We start from the raw sequence: 18,113 nt of genomic DNA, 5'->3' as shown, positions 1-18,113 counted from the left end.
TCGTCTGGGGACCAGAGGTGGCCACGTCCAAAGGAGAAGGTCTGCCTGGTCCGTCTGCACGCCGCTCCCAAGAACACACGTGCTCCCATCACTGCAAAGGGCAAGGACAGACCGCCGGCACTCACCTGCCGTCTTATTGCACTCGAAGTTTATGACGCTCATCCGCTGGAACCCAGAGCTGCATTCGTCCCCTCCGGAATAGACCAAGGTGAGGTCTCCGTCGGAGTATCTAGATGTTTGTAACACACAGACACGGGTTTGGGAGAACCAAGAAAGAAACTTGAATTGTTACACGTTTCTACATGAAGCCTTTTGCATACCGTCAACAAATCAGGACTGACATAAAACAGCAAGCTCTCTGCCCAGCTGGGGAAAAACGTCTAAAGGAAATGAGTTCCAAATGTATGGGCTTGTCGTCCTCTTACTTCAAAGTAATAGCTGGTTGGAAGAAAGCACTGAAGGTTTTGCTGTGAGCATGAAAACTCTTCCACTCTTGTTTTGGATTTTGTACAAAATAAATAAGGCCCAAGAAACACACAGTATATGTAGCAGCTGCCGTAAACACAGTCTTACCTGAGGGATCCTGGACAATACTCATTTGCAGAGAGCTACATTTTCAAAACGCTTTTGTGAAGATAGCTACCAAATTAAGGGTCCCAGGAATTGTACTGAATGTGTTTTCTTAGTTGTTTCAAACTCTGATGTAATGCTAACGGCATTTCAGATTCTCAAACTGCCAGGGAAAAATCAGAACTCCTCAGAAAAATGCATTTTAAAATACAAAGGCCAAATCAACTCTTCAACTGATTAAATACCTTTCCTACACCATGGTTCCTTACACACACCAGATGATAAAACGAACAGTTTTCACAGAAAACAGTCCTATTGGAAAGCCAGGTTCAGTGACAAATGGCAACTCGCCTACGTCAAACAGGAAGGAATGCTGGCTTAACGGACCTGCCTGTACTTTATGGAAAATGGAAGGAGGAAGGAGACAAGGGGAGTCGGTTATGTTTCACAAGAACAGACACAATGCACTTGAAAATTACTGTTTACACACCGGAGGGTTTGATTCTGGTATTTTCCTGCTACTTTGATTTGAGAGGGTTCATTCTTCTTTACTTGGCAAATGGCGGCTTCTTTCTTACTACAGAACGGTACTTCAACTTCTCCACAGACATTCAAATAAAACATATATTCCTTTCCATCTGAAGCGTAGTAAGAGGAGGACAGAGCTAAAGAAAGAGGAATACAGGAGGAGAGGCTCTGTTAGGTCCACAGGTGCTAGAGGGTGAGGGCATCACTTCAAGCACACCCGAGCCCCTTTCGGAAACACCCACCCAGGGGCAGAGGCGAAGTGGGCCCCTCTGCACACGTTCCCCCTTCCTGCTTCATTTCAAAGCACCCCTCACCTCCATCCTGTCGCAGTGGCTGGAGGTCAATGGTGATGTCATGCTGTTCGCTGCTCAGAGAGCAGGTTTTACTTTCCAGATAATCTCTGTGGCACGCATACTCAGTGATCCACTCAATTTCGTAGCGGCAGTTGGATTTTGCTGTGAGCTTGGGAATGGTGCCCTATCAGAAACAATTTGAAAGGAGCAAAATTAGTGTTTTTAAATGCAGATTTTCCATACTTCTGAAAAGCTCAAAGGTACGTTGTTGGGTTTTTACATTCTTCCGTTCCTGTTTCTGAATGATAACTACCCCTAACACAGTTCCAGCACTTGGCATATAACCACCCTGTTTACTTGCAACTGTTCTTGTCTCTTTCAGAGTCACACCCGAGGTCCAGCCTGGACTCGACATCACCCAACAGCCACAGCCTCCGCAAGCAGCCATGACCTGTGAAGGCACATGGTCTGTTCCCTCCTTTCTATCGGAGCTGAAGGGAGCTGGCCAGATGAACCCCCAAGCTGAGTAGAAGTCACCGTGTGTGTGTGTCTGGGGAGATGGTCCGTAACTCCTTTCTTCAGGTTGTCAAAGGGGGTCTCGGACACACCTCACCGGTCCTTGAATCTGCTCTTGCCCTTGGGGGAAGCCAGGGCATCACCCGCCACAAACCCAAATTCTGCCAAAGACCTGCTTTTACAAATGGGAGCTCAGATGCTCGTGTTTGGTGTGAACAGGGAAGGATGCAATCACTGCTGACCAGGGTGCAGTGCACCCTCTCCCACCATCTTTGGGAGAAAGGCCTCGCTGCTCTTCGTACCAGGAATAGCCTCGCCGCTTCCAGGAAATACTCCTCGGCAAACGTTTCTTGAGCGCCTGCCCTGTGCCAGGCACGGGACGAAGCACCAGGGCTACACACACAGGTCACAACTTAGTAAGACACAGAGCTCCAAGTCCAGTTCTGACTCAAAAGCGAGGCTTTAACCACCTGGCTTGGGGAAGCTGGACACCTAGGGCTGGGGTGCCGAGCGCCGAGTGAGTGAAGCCGGGCACAAAAGGCCCCACTGAGCAAGGTTCACTCATCAGAGAGGAAAAGGCAAGTCCATGGAGACAGAAAGTCACCTAGCAGCTGCCAGGGCTGGGGGTTCAATGGGAGTGACTGTCCTGGGCTCAAGGTTTCTTCTGGGGTGATGGAATGTTCTCACATTCGATCGTGCTGGTGGTTGCACAATTTGGTTAATATCTAATAACCATTTCGTTGTACTTGAAACAGGGGAACATTATAGTATGTAAATTCAATAAAGCTTTTTAAAAAAGGTCTATATGACAAAGTGAACACTGACTAAAATTCCAGCTCCTAAGGGCATTCAGTAAGCCTGTGTAAACACTTAAAGAAACCCTCAAGCGCTAAGGTGTCGTATGTCACCCAGTTCTGTCCGGTGAACAGTTAAGCTGGGAATGGAACCTTTCACTCCACAAAAAACAAACCGGCCTCCTTTCCTAATGCCACCAAGCACCCTGTATCCCAGGGAGAAGAAAGGAGGGAAACTCCCAATTCGCCTCACTGTGGTGGAATGAACTGCTCCTCCCTGAACATACAGGGAGGAAAGGGCAACACAAAGACCCCGGCCAGCTTGGAACACCTGTCTCATGGGGCTTGAAGACTCTCACCCCACATCTGCAAGTGTCCACAAATGTTCCCTAACATTCACCTTCAGAGCTCACGTTGACCGCTCATCAGTCAGGTCTTTGCTAAGCGGACGCCACGTGGCCCTGCAAGTCTGCGGACATAAAACGGAAAGCTGGCCTGGCCTACACTCTGTCTCCACATCCCCCCCACAAAACAGGCCAGCTGCCAGCAAGAAACCAGACCAAATTCCATGTTTGTTTGTGGGGAGGGGGAGCTCGCTTCCCTCGCCAAAGAATTCAGCTCCTCCTCCTTCATTCTATTATGAGGAGACAGAAATAAATGAGAGGAAAGCCCTGCCCTTCCTCCCCGGGGGCTATCTCCCTTCCATCAGCACCCCGCACCTGCTAGAACACTCGAACAGCAACGGACACGTGCAACACGGCCAGGCATGGGCCCAAGGACAACCAGACTCCGGCCCTACCCGCGAGGAGTTTAAAAGTGTGCTAGAAGTGAGTGAACAGCCAGAGGACAGGGTCAGGCACCCGCTTGCGAGTGTGGGAGGAGGGGCTGAAACGCCCCACTGTGAGACCCTCGAGTAAGAACCTTCCTTCTGGCCAGGACTCTCCTACCTGAGTAGCCCCCAAACTCCGGCCACTGGCCCGCAGAAGCTCGGCCAGGGCTGCACACCATCTGTTCCACTCATTTCGTTCTATGTTTCTATAAACCAATCAGTTATTTTTACCTTGCCTCATCCTAACAAATACTAGCTAGGAAATCACAGGTTTGAAATTATATATATGGCTTTTCAAACAGTCATTCAAATCAGCATTACTATATAAATTTTAAAATCTTTCCATGAATCACTTAAAATCATCTCACACAAACTAGAAAACACCATCCTCCATCAACACACCATCCTGCATCAACACACGCAGGGGCCCCTCCGGGTTGGTGAGAAATAGCAAACGTCAAGCTGCTGTCCCCCGGAGACCCTCACATGTGCAGGAGAGTCGACCCCAGGAAGCACGTCTTCCCGGATATTCCACCGCGGCTGCCGCTTTCTCGCTCCCCCTCTCCTGCCCCCAGACCCACCGCCCCGCCCCACCCCTTAGATGCACTCTCCTAGACAGCCCACGCTAACGCGCGCTGCTGGAAAGTCCTCCAAAGACAAGCCACTCACCTCTCTGCGCTCCGACGGGCAGACAAACGTGATCGTCACCGCCGGGCTGTGACCGTCACAGAAGTCTAGCTCCCCGGCCCCTTCTTTCACGTAACTCAGGACAAGCCTGAATAATACACGTTGAGGAAAGAGTGTTATAAAGTATGAACTACACTCAAATTGATCTGTTGCCCTGAGCATTCAGCTCACTCAGTTGGGGGCCAGGGGTAACAGAATGAACACTAAACTATAAAGGAAGCCATAGTATGAAATACCTTCGATTTCCATTTAAAAAAAAAAAACAAACTGATTTTAAGTAAACTTCAATGAATGCTATTTTCTTTTTAAAAATAAATAAAATGACCAACATGTAAATTTAAATACTAAGAAAAGCTGCTCGAGTAAGACAAACAAGAAAAAAAACTATAAACGATCGAAGAAAACAAAATAAACACAGCCGAGCAGGCTGAGTAAGTACATCTCTGTCCACGAGGCTGCACGACTACTTCTTCTCTCAACAATAACTTGTAAGTGGAAGCCAAGATCTTTTTCTCTTCAACCTGAAGACAGCCAAGTGGCCCAGCCATTGTGACCTCCCACAGCCAGGAAGAGCCTGAGCCGCCCGAGTGCGCAGGGGTCTCCCAGCAGGACACGCCTGCTATTCCTGGCGCGCAGGCCACAGAGCCGCCGAAAACACGGGACCTCCCTCTTCTCTGAAGACAAACTCGAACTCTCACTCAATGCCCACGTTGTGCAGAGTCTCCTCTCCCCTGTGAGGAGTCACCCACCTGTCACTCAGGACAGTGTGATGGGACGAATGGTGTCCCCCTACACTCATATTCCACAGCCCTGATCCCCAGGACCTCAGCATGTGACTGTACTCGAAGACAAGGCTTATTACACAAAGGTGATGAAGTAAAAATGAGGCCACGGGAGTGCGGGGCGTGTGGGCGTGGGGCTAACCAGATATGACTGGCATCCTTATCAGAAGGAGAGACCAGGACACAGACACACAGAGGGAACAGACCATGTGAGGACACAGGGAGAAGGTGGCCGTCTGCAAGGCAAGGAGAGAGGCCTCAGAAGGAACCAGCCCTCCTGACTCCTTGGACTCCCAGCCTCCAGAATGGAGAGGAAATAAATTTCTGTTGCTGAAGCCAGCCTATGGCACTTTGTTACAGCAGCCCCGGCAAACTAATACAGACACAAATATAGAAACCTCCCAAACATTTTTAAATTTAGGTTATGCTCCAGAGTCTTCTGTGGACACAAGCACCCGCCCCGATACACCACCAGTTCCGTGCTAGAACAAGCCACAGCAAGGCTTCTACCAAAGGCCTCTGGAATCTATGACGTGATCTAAGACGGGCTGGCGTGGGACACGCTGGACAAAAACATCTCTCTGCTAATTCAAGGTACGAAGAAAGGCAGTGAGAGAGCATGTACCGAGAACACAGCGTATCGTAAGAAACAAACCTCCCCACACCGGGCACGAGGGTGCTCACCACACCCCAGGCAGGAAGCAAACTGCCCCTCCACGAAGGTGTTCTCAAAGGACAGAGGACGAGGGACACAAAAGCAACTTCATGAGTAACACAGAAACTATCAGAACACGCCTTAAGGTAGGGGTTATTTCATGAACCGAACACCTGTATGGATATGGGATGGATCAGGATATTCGTCTTTAATGGCTGTAATGACCAGTAATCAGACAATCAACAAGCAAAGCAGCCTATGTGACTGGTAGCAACCACGGATGACTTCACAAGCATCTGTAGGGACTTGCTGAGGTTTACACACACCAACGCAGACCCACCTGTCCTTGCTCATGAGCTTCAGTCCCTCCTTGGGCTGGCCGACGTCGAAGGCCTGGCCCCCTCTCACCAGGCAGGCAGCCGTGCCGGGGGGACAGCCATGCAACTGCGGACTGGAGTCCCGTAGCGAGTCTGTAAGACATCATGTGTGACACTCCATCAGACTGTACCTCAGGACAGGTAATCACACTTAACCTTATGCACAGGTGTCCCTTGACAACAATCACCCAAGTTCTGAAAGTCCTCAAAGTAACCCAAAGTAGTGGAAGTCTGGAAACAACAAACAAGCTAGGATCCAACCCCATTCTGAGAGACCACAGGCGCACCAGGGGCCTCTCCAGATGCATGAAGTGTGTGCGTCCTGCCCCCTGGGGCTGCTAGGAAGCAGAGTCAAGACTGCAAGGCACTCACTCTGCCCCTGGTAGGGAAGAAGCGATGAGAAACAGGGACCATCGTGTAATTTGTACTCAAGGAACGTACGTACCTCCTTTTCTAAAGATACACTAACTTGAGCTTTATCCCCTTCTCCAAGCTATAAACAAACTTTCGAAAACGCAGGCACTCCATGGATTGGTGGGAAGATGAGGAGATTCACGGAAAGAACCTACAAACAGCTCTGGGTTGAGATCGTAAAACCACCACTTGCTATCTCTGTAACTTTGCTCTAACGACACAACTATCCAACTGCGGTTTGGGAGAGGATCAGAGAACGTCTAGATGGGCCCAGAACAACGTGCAGCTCTGCTTGTACACAGAGGTGGCCTTACTCGCTTCCCAGGCCCGTGACTGGGACCGTACCTAACTCTAGCTCCATCCAGGGCTGTGACTCAGGGCCTCGCACATGACAGGGGCTCAAAAAACATGTGCCCCACAAAGGAGTAGCTATGGCCCAGCCTGGTCTTTCAAGCCTTCTCAACCAGAGGGGGTCTTCCACTAAAGCCCTATCTTCTCCAGTATGACAGAAAGTGGACCTTTAGGGGGTCAAGGCCGTCCCGCAAAACTGCACCAGGGGGTGGCTTGAGTCCACACCGTGTCCCTGCTGTGCCGCTTGCCCCCACGGCTCAGCAGATCCCTTGGTTTACTGAAGGCAAAACCGGAGGCACGCGCCCTGAGCATGCAGAGCGGACACACAGCCGCAAGCCCACAACTGCTCCTGAGGTACTCAGGGTCACTATCAACAAGGTTTGCGGCCCGAGGCAACTTCCTGGGGATGGAGAATATCTGGACAGAAACTGGTAAGTCCATTTTTTTTTTTAACTTCTGAATTATAAATTTACAAAATTACTGTGAGTCAAAGTCACTGAAGTTCAACCCAAACTGCCAATAATCAAAGAAAAAACTTTTGTAAGAAAATCTCCACTGAATTCAGATAATCCTCAAAATGATAAAAGACCAGGAATCTTAATGTTTTCTAAACTAAAATGAATTCAATCATCTGCAACACTCTTCAGCTTTATAATCAAATCTGAACTATGGGCCCATTTAAGACACAGGCTTTGTCTGTCTGCCTTTTTCCAAAAGAACGTTAAAAGCCGTCCTTGGAGAACAAAGGAATGATGTAAAGAGCCTGACACACAAAAAATCTAAAATTACCACTGGTCACTTTTAGTGAAGCACGTATGTGGTATATGCACGTTTTAAAACTGTTTAGAAATCATCAAAATGGTACCTAATGTATTTGTACAATTCACCGTAAACTCATACTTATCACCCAGCCACACCCTCCTGTACTGAGTTTATTCCTAATATTTTTTCCAAACTTTTCTAAGGCCAAAGTCCCATATACAGTGTAAGAAAAAGGAACATAAAGAAAACACTAACGATGATCTTTTCATTTGCTAATTTACTCGTGACACGATTGCTGCTGGTGTAGGAGAAAAACAAATCTTGGTCTACGGAACTAACAACTCCCTGAAAAACACATAAAGCTAGGTTCTAGAAAGTGCTGACAAAACAAAGGCTTAGTAAAACTTCCTAACGCCCTATTTAGATAAAGACGATTTACAGCCTTCAGTTTATTTAGCAAAGACACCCAAGCTTCTCACACCACTTCTGACTCCTAAGGAAGAAGTGAGGCAAGAAGTTGGCTTAGAACAAAATATGCATCACAACCCAGTTCGCAAGGTCACTGGACCATCCTTCTCTCCCTGTCACCTGGCCTGCAACTCAAAGCCCACTGATGGCTCGAGGCCGTCCTCCCCACGGCCCCTCCCAGGAAGGCTGACTCATCCTGCTGCAGCTGGTTCGGGGTGCCAAGCACACCCACCCCGTTCATTCTCCCACCATCTCACTGGAAGTCAGATACCCGAGATTCCTGGAACCAAAATGTCTGGCAGAGAGAACTCACTGAGATGGACCAACAGTCTGGACAAAATCGGTGATGGAACCAGAACTGACTGGGGGTCCAGGGGTGGGCTGATGCACAGAGAACATCTTTCTGCGTCCTTAGAGGGCCGACTCAGTGACATGGATATCCAACTAGGAATAACGGTGGAAGGGCAAAGATAGTGAAGCCTTCTAAGAAACCCTTCACCACCACCACCCCCAAACCTACCTATGTCTCTACAAACATTGATGAACAGGGAAGTGTCCGGGTCAGAGTCATCCACCAAGTAACCCCCGCTAATCTTGATCAGTGGATTTAAGTCATGCTTCTTGAGCTCTCCATCAAATGCATAGCACGGCACCTGGCAGAGAGGAAGAGAAAAAGTGAGTCTTGGACACCCATCTTCTTGGGGTACCGGCTCAGCAGAGCCTTTGACCAATGTCACAGAACACCAGTCTCCACTGCTTAGGGTCTATCAGGCCATGGGGTCCCCCAGAGACAAAAGAAACAAAGGTCAACAAGTGCCTCAGCTGCTCTGCATTGAGAACCACGTCTTTCCCTCCCGACCGCCCCATCTCCATCAGCACGCTATAGTATCTGCCAGCTTACAGATGACCTCCCTCACCCCTCCACTGCCCTCGGCCCTCATCCTGGAGCTCTGCAATTTATGGTGAAATTACCTGACTGGTCCATCCTCGTCCACTCCCCTTCTTCCCCTTCCATTCTTCCTGAACATGGGCACAGGAGGTTGCTGTCCGCACCACACCAAAACCACCCCCACCCAGTCACCATCAACCACCTGCTGCAGACGTGATGTGCATTCTCAGCCTTCCCCCGGCCTCACTCACAGTGGCATTCAAGTGCCACTGGCCCTTCCCTACTGCCCAACCCCATTCTTTCCTTTGCTGTCTGGCCCCCTAGAGTCTCCGGGTTTCCCTCCACCCGCTGGCTGCTCCTTCTCAGCCTCCTGGGAACATTCTTCATCTCCCTTCCAACCCTTAATGCAGAGGTGCTCCATACCTGACTTCTCTGGTCACTTCCCTGTCTACACTCATCCCCCTGCTCATCTCCTGCCCAACTCCAGACTTCTGAGCCAACCACAGTAGATCTAGTTTATCAGCAGACTCTGGAGACAGAATGCTCGGCTCCAAACTCTGGTTGCTGACAGTACGACCGTGAGCCAATCTGACCTCTGTGCCTCCGTTTCCCCATGTGTCCAACGGAAATAATGACAGTCGTTAGCTCAGAGGGTTGCTATAAGGACTGAATGAGTTTATGTAGGTAAAGTTCTTGGAACAGTTCCTGTCAAGTTCATATAAATGTTACTTGTTACCGTTACTTCCCATTATCACTTAGATACCCAAAAGCATCTCAAATTTAATATTTAAAAATGAGCACTGGGTGTTTGTTATATGCCACTGATGAATCACTAAACTCTACCCCTGAAACTAGTAATACACTCCACGTTAACTAAGTTAAATAAAAAATAAAAAATTCTACCCTCGAAACTAATAATATACTATATGTTAACTAAATTGAATAAAAAATAAAAAATTTAAACAATAAAAAAGTAATAAAGTAAAAAAAAAAGAATAAAAATAAATGGGCCTTTGATTTCTCCCTGCAAACCTGCTCTTACTTCAGTACTCTCCATCTCGGCATTCAACCAGCTGCTCAAGCTAAAACCTTAAGATCATCATAGACCCTGACATTCTACATCCAAAACCATCAGCAGGTCCTGTCAGTTCTGCCTTCAAACTGAATCCCTGATCAACGGACAGTCCCTGACCTACAGTGGTTTGCTTACGATTTTTCCACTTTACGATGGTGCAAAAGCGATATGCGTGCGGTCTCTTAGACTGAGGGTATTCACAGGCAGATAGATCTCTATGACAAAAGTTAACTGCTTACTGTTTAGCTAACAAATTTTTCTTAGAAAGATGCTACCAAACCTGCAGGAATGCTCTGACCTACTAACCCTTTTCCCCAGTCCAGTTCTGAGAGATTTCACAGAGATCTAATGGATCAAGTCAACCGGCACCTCCTCGAAGCCTCAGGGGACACGTGAACTCCTTTCAACCAGACCCCTAAGGCAAACTCTCCCCACGCCCACAGAAGATCAGTGGTCCCACTGATGACTGGGGGAGGTTGCGGGGGGTGGGGGCAGGCACACAAAGCCAGCTAGGTCAGAAGGCCAGATGCCAGGCCTCACACTGCACCCTGCAGAAAAGCAACCAAAATCAAAGGGATTCCTGCAGACTGTAACGAGGCTCCAGTGAAAAGTGACCACGACGTCCATCATCCTGCAAATGGAAAGCCTGTCATCCTCTGGCAAGGTAATGCAGAAACAGTAACTCAAGCAGGGAGCTACCGGGCCAGCGGTGGGAACGGGACACAAGGGGCGACTCCCCAGCTACGAAATGAAAGCCTCTGAGAGAAGGGAGCAGGCTGGCAGCCGGCAGGAAGAAGCGGGGCCACGTCTGAAAGAGCTCGTAGTTCTCAGCTAGCTCAGTTTCACCAAAGGCTTGAGAGATTCCAGTAAGCAAGGTCTGCAGACGCCCGGCTCGAGGCAGTTTTAGCCACTTCTGGCCGGCTCTCTACTCCAGGAAGGAACAGAAGACACGCCTAACACAGCACCCCACAGAACTGGAGCGTGCATCGGAAAAACAGTCAAAGCTCCTGGGGAAAGTCCTCCCCACTTCCTGCTCCACGGAGCAAAGCAATGGAGACATTCATAAGAGCAGGAATGTAGCCACGGGGGAAGGAGGCCGCTGGCCAGCCTCACACACCACACAGTGAATCAACTTGTTAGCGCCGGACGTATATGAACTGCATTTATGTAACTCTGGTAAGAACACGAGCACGCCAGTCCTGAATTCTCTGTGTTCCCAGGAGTGCTATGGTAAGAGGACATACGTCCAAAACATTTCAAAGAAATTATTACCTTAAAACAACCTCCACCAGAATCCACTCAACAAGCATTATACCGGCAGTCTGTAAGGACAGTGTCTGAACTACCGTGAGCTTCGCCCCCCAATTATTCTAAACCGGACAGAGCAACTGACAACCGAAATGAGGTATGGAAATCCAGACTCCAGTGACACTAAACCAAATCTGGATTGCTTTTTTTTTTTTTAACATAAAACATTCACTGCAGTTTTTGAAGTGGTAAGATCGCCTGTAAGGTGGAAAGGTGGACTCAAACCTTACTGAAGACCGAGAAGAGGAAACCCGCTCGCTTCAGCGACCGCCGCGCTCCTCCACTCCCTGGTCTCAATTCACCCATACCTGAGGCACCACGGATCCAGGCCGTGAACGAGGACCTGCCCTCCATCCCCTCCATCTAGGCGTTCTCTAAAAGCAAGAACCCTTTCAAAATTTAATGAAATTCCTACTTCTTGGCCCACGACAGGCCCCCCATAAATGAAAACTGAATGAATAAAGCCCCGGCTGCCAACTAGACCTAAAGAGAGGCTCACTGAGGACAAAGTGCACATTTCTCATCCATTTTTAGATCAGCTTCTAAGAGAAATTAAATGTCACTGTTTTGAGAAAAAACATGGACTATACTTCTCCCCTCAAACATCAAAAACTGATTTAGAGCAAGGGGCCCCCTCACTTTCCTATAAAGGGCAAACAAAGTAAATAGTTTAGGCTCTGTGAGTCACACAGGTCTGTCTTGTTCTTCTTTGCTTTTTTCACAATCCTGTACAAATGTAAAAACTGTTCTTCGTTCTGGGGCTGTACAAACACAGGCCGGGGCCGGGCTTTGGCCCAGGGGCTATAGTCTGTGATTTCTGACCTCCAACACAAAGAAAATAGAAAACAAGTAACTATTTATGTATCTATCTTGCAAAGCAATTTTTCCCCAGGTACTGGGAGACATGACAGTCAGTTCAGAAAAGCAAGGCAAGAAGACACTCGTCAAAACAGGAAAAATGGGTATCACTGTTGAGCTGGAGAACCAGAGCCCAGGAGGACTTCTGTGGGGCCCAGACAGCTCTGAGGTCCCACAGGAGAGGAGGAGGCACATCCCTCTGTGGTTCTCAGATGCTTTTCCTGCCACGAACCGTGTGCTGGCACACAGGTTAACTGAAGCATTAAAATTCAAGGTTTAAATTTGACACCGTGACCTCAAGGTCAGTGTCACTGTATTAGGCCTTGACTCTTTCCACACTTGAAATTTTTTTCTCACGGAGTGTCCCTTATGCTCTTTTCCAGGAGGCAACATTTTGCCTCTTTCACTTCCATTACCAGACTGTCTTTTCTTTTAAAGACTGCCATATTTGAAAAACCACTGATCATTTATTATTTATAGCTTCATTTGGCTTTATTTTTTAAAAACAAACTCCTCTCTTTTTGCCCTTCTTGAATGACATTGCATTGGGCCATCAGTGAAAATAATCGATTACTCCCATTTTCAGTTCCTAGAGCCTAAGAGAGTCTTTGAACTCAACCCTTCAGAACATAAAACTTAATGGAGAGATGTGAAAATAATCAACCGGTGAAGCCTGTCACCTAGACAAGCACAGAAAACCACTTTCAGACCGGGGGGGGGGGGGGGCGGTGTATAATGCTTGTTGAGTGGATTCTGGTGGAGGTTGTTTTAAGGTAATAAAACCACTTTCAGACCTGGAGGGGAGGAGCGGCGGGGGGGAGAGCCACACAGCCAAGCCAAGCTAACAGTCTCTGCGCTCGGGGAGAGGACGCTTCACGAATCACCAAGGATGACTTGACCAAACACCAGAGAAAGAGCGGAAGGAACGACAACAGCCATCTAGTCTCTACCTAGGGGAACTGGCAAAGAACTGAACAGCTAGGGACACCTGGCCTGGACTCACAGCATCCAGAAGCCACACCAAGGCTGAGGAGATGGGCGCCAGGAGGGAGAGTGAATAATCCAAACACCAGCTCACCCATGTCAGTCACTGAGTTGCATAGTACTAGAAACCAAGAACGAACTAACTACCTAACTGAGTAGAGGGGGAGCCAATCTACTTCTAATGACACCCTGGGATATTTTAAATGCCCTGTCCTAAAAATAAAACCACCCAGCATCATTTTAACAATTAAATCACATGGCATCTCTGCTCAAATGGCATTTGAAAACTAAAAAAGATTTTTACCCCAAAAGGCTTGTGCCAATATTTCAAATCTTAAAGGTCCCAGAATGTCCTTCGTAAGCACATGACCTTGGGTCCCCTTGTTACCTCTTTATTGGCTTTAAACGTGTCTTTCTTGCAGGCAGCACTAGTCCTCCACTCGAAGTAATGCACACAGCCTGTCGCAGTTACAAATTCAGGAGTTCCCTATTTTTAAAAAAGAGTAAAAATAAGTTACCATACTGCATATCATACGGGGTTCCCCCCCCCTTAAAGTTAGAAACAGTAAAGGCTAATGAAAATTTTAAAAGCAGCGAGAAGGGGAAGGAGGGAGGACACAACTGTTTTAGCTAATCAAGGTCGTTGAGAAGTTCCCAAACCCAGAAATTATGAGACAAAAGCTTCATGAAATCACGTTGGAATTTTGGTATAACTGGTCCAAAACTGTTCTACTGCACCAACTATGCAAGCACAGTAAACTCATGGGAGGCAATCCTCAGAGCCCTTCCACTCTCAAACTCCAAATGTTCTCTTAACCAAATGCCAACAAAATCAAAGCCAGAAAATGTGACCTCATACTTCCTGTAAGCTGAGGACGGAGGCCCATCTGGACCCGACCGAGTTCACACACCAGCCTCGCTTTAGACACCCCCACACTCAAGGGCAGCCCCTCCACACAGACTGCAACCAGGGTCGACTCCAAAATGGTCAACCACAGCACTGCTGGGTGATATGTGACACCGAATTTACCTCTACACTCCCATGTGCAAATCTAGGGAGTTCTTTGCAATTCTGGTTCTCATATGATGAACACAGAATTCTTGAAAGAAATCAGTTAAAATTAAAGCAGCAGCTAGCTTATTCTGTAACACAGACCTCCATATTTCATGCCACTGCAAACAGATCTTTTTCTAAGGTTTCAACATAGACAAGAGTGCATCTGACAGGCTGGTCCAAAATTAACAATGTTAAGTTCTATTTTTAAAGTTCTTCAGGGGAGACATTATGGGCCTGAAGATGCAACAGTCATAGCACCAAATTCTAAAATGATACTTTAAAGCAATCTGGTAGCCCACATGAGTTCGCTCAACCTTATTTTTCTAAACACATGGGTTCTTACTCTGATTAGAGAACTTTCGTAAGATCTGTACATAAATTGCTTCTCCTAAAAGCTAGCAATTATTTACTGAAAGTCCCTTTCTATATACCAGAGATTAAAACCAACAACTCACATGTAATATGCAAGAGTAAGAACAAACATCATGCTTTAAATAATGTCCCCTTGCAATACTAGTTACACTCAAAAAAAGTATGATTAATGGCCATTACCTATTGGCCAAGACTTCTCCTAGACAGATGCTAGTCTCTCCAATTTAATGTAAGTGAGGAAACAAAAACAGTTTTTAAAAAAATAAATGCATTGCTCTAAAAACTACCAAGATAAAACGCTAGGAAAAGAAGTTTTAGAAAGAAAAAAATTTATGCTTACAATGTAAACACTCAACAGTGTTTTGAGTTTAAACACACTAATCACCTTGAATTGTAGTTTTATACAGGATGTAGGTCAAGTTTCACTTAAAAGTTGTAACTATGGGCTAGGGTTTGTTTACATATTGGCTCTTAATGGTGATGGTGTTTTGGTTGGTGGTTTGATGGTTCTGTTTGTGTTTTTAATTTTGCTCACTTATTCTTCCTGGAAAAATACTACAGCAAGAATGCCTAACGGGCAAACATTTTTAACAAAAGGAACATTACAAAGTGACTCTGTGTGGACTCACCAAGGTTTTCCCACATAAGAAGGTAATGCTACTCTGGATTTTGTGATTTGGGCTTTGCTTACAGCTCTCTGTTGTGCTGAATTCCAGAAGAGATCTGGTTGCAGTTTTTGAAGAAGAATCACCTATTTGGAAAGGAAAGAGCATGAACAAGCCATAAAACATGCATAACCATAAAGCCATTTCCAAGCATAAGCAAATTAAAAGTCATACTATAATTCATCTGAAGGCTCATAAACTTACAAACTGTCCCTTCCCCAGAATTCTCCATCTGAGTAATGGCATCTCCATCCACCCAGCTGCTGTTCAAGCCCCAAACACAATACATTTGAATTTTATCTTTTTCTCATCTAGCACATTCAAGAAATCAGAAAGATCTAATGGTTCTACCTCCATCTCAAATCCGTCCACATCTCACCACCTCTACTACTGCTGCTAAGACCACTACCATCTCTCACCTACACTCTGGCAATAGCGTAGGATTGGTCCCCTTGCCTCCACTCTTGTACCTCACCATCCCCCCTTCCCCATCTACCTTGACCAATGTGATCTTCAAAAATAAAAATCAGAACATATAACTCAACTGCTCAAGTCCTTCAATAATTTCCCATCTTACGTGCTATAAAATCAAAATTCTTTAGAATGGCCCACAAGTGGGGTGATTACATCTCAGTTTGCCTGGTATGTCACCGTAATAATCCAGAATAAAATGTCTATACCATACCAATATGGTGATAAGTTGGTATAGGAACAGATAAACTGACAAGCAGATTAGAACAGAGAGCAGAGAGAGATATGTATGAATCAAACCTTGATATATGACAGAATAATAGATCAATGGGCAAAGAACAGACTATTCAATAAAGGGAGCTAAAAACAAAATGACCATCCATATGGGAAAAAAGATAAAAATTGGATCTCTAACCTACCACTGTATACGAAAATCAACTCTAAAATAATTAAAGACAAACATCAAACTTTTGAACTCTTAGTAGAAAATATAGTTGTCGTTCAGATCTTAATATAGAAAACTATTTAAGACTCAAAAGCATTAACTCCAAAATATTAATATATTTGACTTCTTACATTTAAAAGTTTACATTCATAAATAGCTTAAAGAAAATAGCTTAAAGAACACAAACTAGTTATAAACTGGGAGATACACAGACCTGGCAAAGAACTGGCATCAAGAATATATATACTCACACACAACAAAAGAATAAAAAACTTTTTTTTCTATAATCCTAGAAAGTGAAACAAAATAACCTCTACCTGAAAGAACACAAAAAGAAGAGATAAGGGAAAACCCACACCTAGTCATGTCTCGATGAATTTTAATATTAAAGACAAAGAGAAAACTCTAAGGCTTCTAGAGACGTAGAATGGGTCACATGCAATAGATAACCCAACATAAAATGGATAAGATCCATCAAAGGGAAGAAAAATATGTCAGTAAATATATGAAGAGATAGATGTTCAACACCACTGGTCATCAAGGAATTGCATACTGAAACCACATGGCATACCAATTAGAACCATTCCACTGACAAAAGTCAAATACCAAGCGTTGGAGAAGAAATGGCCTAGCTCTCCTTTGTTGCTTCAGCATGGCATTAGGTCCTGAAATTGAACATTCATGTACCCCATGAGCTACATATTCAACTCTTAGGTATCTACACAAAAGAAACCCATGCACGTGAAACCCATGAAACATAAGCAAAACCTGGAAACAACCCGAATGCCCATCAGTAGAACAGTGAATAACTTACCTTGGGAGAGCCACACAATATTATATAAGAGTTCCTTGGAACAAACCACAGTGAAAGATAACAAGATGGCCAATCTTTAGCAACATAATATTGTTGTTACCACTTTAAGTCCCAGAAAATTACACATAGCATAATACACACTTTCTATAAAGATAAAAATATCACACACATACAGAGACTTTTGAGAAAGAGAGAGACAAAGAAAGGGAAGAAAATTTTAAATACAGGCTAATTATTACTCCCACTGAAGGGAGACAAGAAGATGGAGAAAACACACAGACAGTGGTTATTCTCAGGTTACAAGATTTTGTTAGGGATGGGGCTCATCACATTATCCAAAACAGATAATTAAAGAACGAAAAAGGGGCGCCTGAGTGGCTCCTTGGTTAAGCGTCTGCCTTGGCTCAGGTCATGATCCTGGAGTCACAGGGATCGAGTCCCGCCTCGGGCTCCCTGCTGAGTGGGGAGTCTGCTTCTCCCTCTGATCCTCCCCCCTCTCATGCTCTCTCTCTCTCTCATTCTATCTCTCAAATAAATAATCTTAAAAAAAAGAAAGAACAGAAAATGGTTAGTCTACGGATTAGTTATGACTGTGTATCATGAACTCAGGATTGTAACTGGTCCAATTCGATACAAACACCTGAGATCTTCGTTTTAAAAAGAAACAGAGGAGGAAGAGGAGGAGGAGAGTAAAAATTAAGATGCCAGTGGAGAGGGGATAATGGGTTTCAGAGCTGCCCCCACAGCACCAGGCTCAGAGTCCATTGGTTCTTTCTCCTGACTGCCCGCCTGCCTTTGTGCAAAGGTCTGCCTGAATCGCTCTCTCCCTGAAACTCCCGAGATCTGTCCAAAAGTCTTTTTTCTCGGCCGAAAGCACAGAATCCCTGCAGTCTCCGGGACCGAGGACAGCGCCCCGTGGACAGCGCCCGTAGCCCCGCCCACGGTAGGTGTGTCTAGCGCCGGGAGACGGGGCGGGGCTTCAACGCGCCCCTGCAGCGCGGCGCTCCAGGAGACACGGAGGGCGGGCGAGGACGGCAGGAAGCGGCACGCGCTGCGGCCAGAAGGGGGCGCTCACAGGCCGCAACCCCCACCTTCAAGACCCTCCCCCACGCCTCCTGTCCCCCCACACAGCGGCCCCTTCCGGCCCTG

General features: G+C 46.4%; 1 protein-coding gene across 1 annotated transcript in view; it reads right to left on the bottom strand.

Annotated features, from left to right (window-relative positions):
• Positions 1-18,113, bottom strand: part of LOC118001837 (cation-independent mannose-6-phosphate receptor) — a 97,784-nt gene that overhangs the window by 54,533 nt on the left and 25,138 nt on the right. The window contains exons 3-10 of the mRNA XM_034991994.1: positions 15,199-15,320; positions 13,529-13,627; positions 8,547-8,679; positions 5,995-6,124; positions 4,200-4,305; positions 1,413-1,575; positions 1,061-1,235; positions 126-229 (exon numbers count right to left, since the gene is read on the bottom strand). Of these exons, the coding sequence (XP_034847885.1) occupies positions 126-229; positions 1,061-1,235; positions 1,413-1,575; positions 4,200-4,305; positions 5,995-6,124; positions 8,547-8,679; positions 13,529-13,627; positions 15,199-15,320 (1,032 nt within the window). The remainder of the gene's footprint in view (positions 1-125; positions 230-1,060; positions 1,236-1,412; positions 1,576-4,199; positions 4,306-5,994; positions 6,125-8,546; positions 8,680-13,528; positions 13,628-15,198; positions 15,321-18,113) is intronic.

Source organism: Mirounga leonina, unplaced genomic scaffold (assembly GCF_011800145.1).
Source record: "Mirounga leonina isolate KUSES-001 unplaced genomic scaffold, KU_Mleo_1.0 Mir_54, whole genome shotgun sequence".
Lineage (NCBI taxonomy): Eukaryota > Metazoa > Chordata > Mammalia > Carnivora > Phocidae > Mirounga > Mirounga leonina.
The sequence above is the reverse complement of the archived record's forward strand: the minus strand, read 5'-3'. Positions and strand labels throughout refer to the sequence as shown.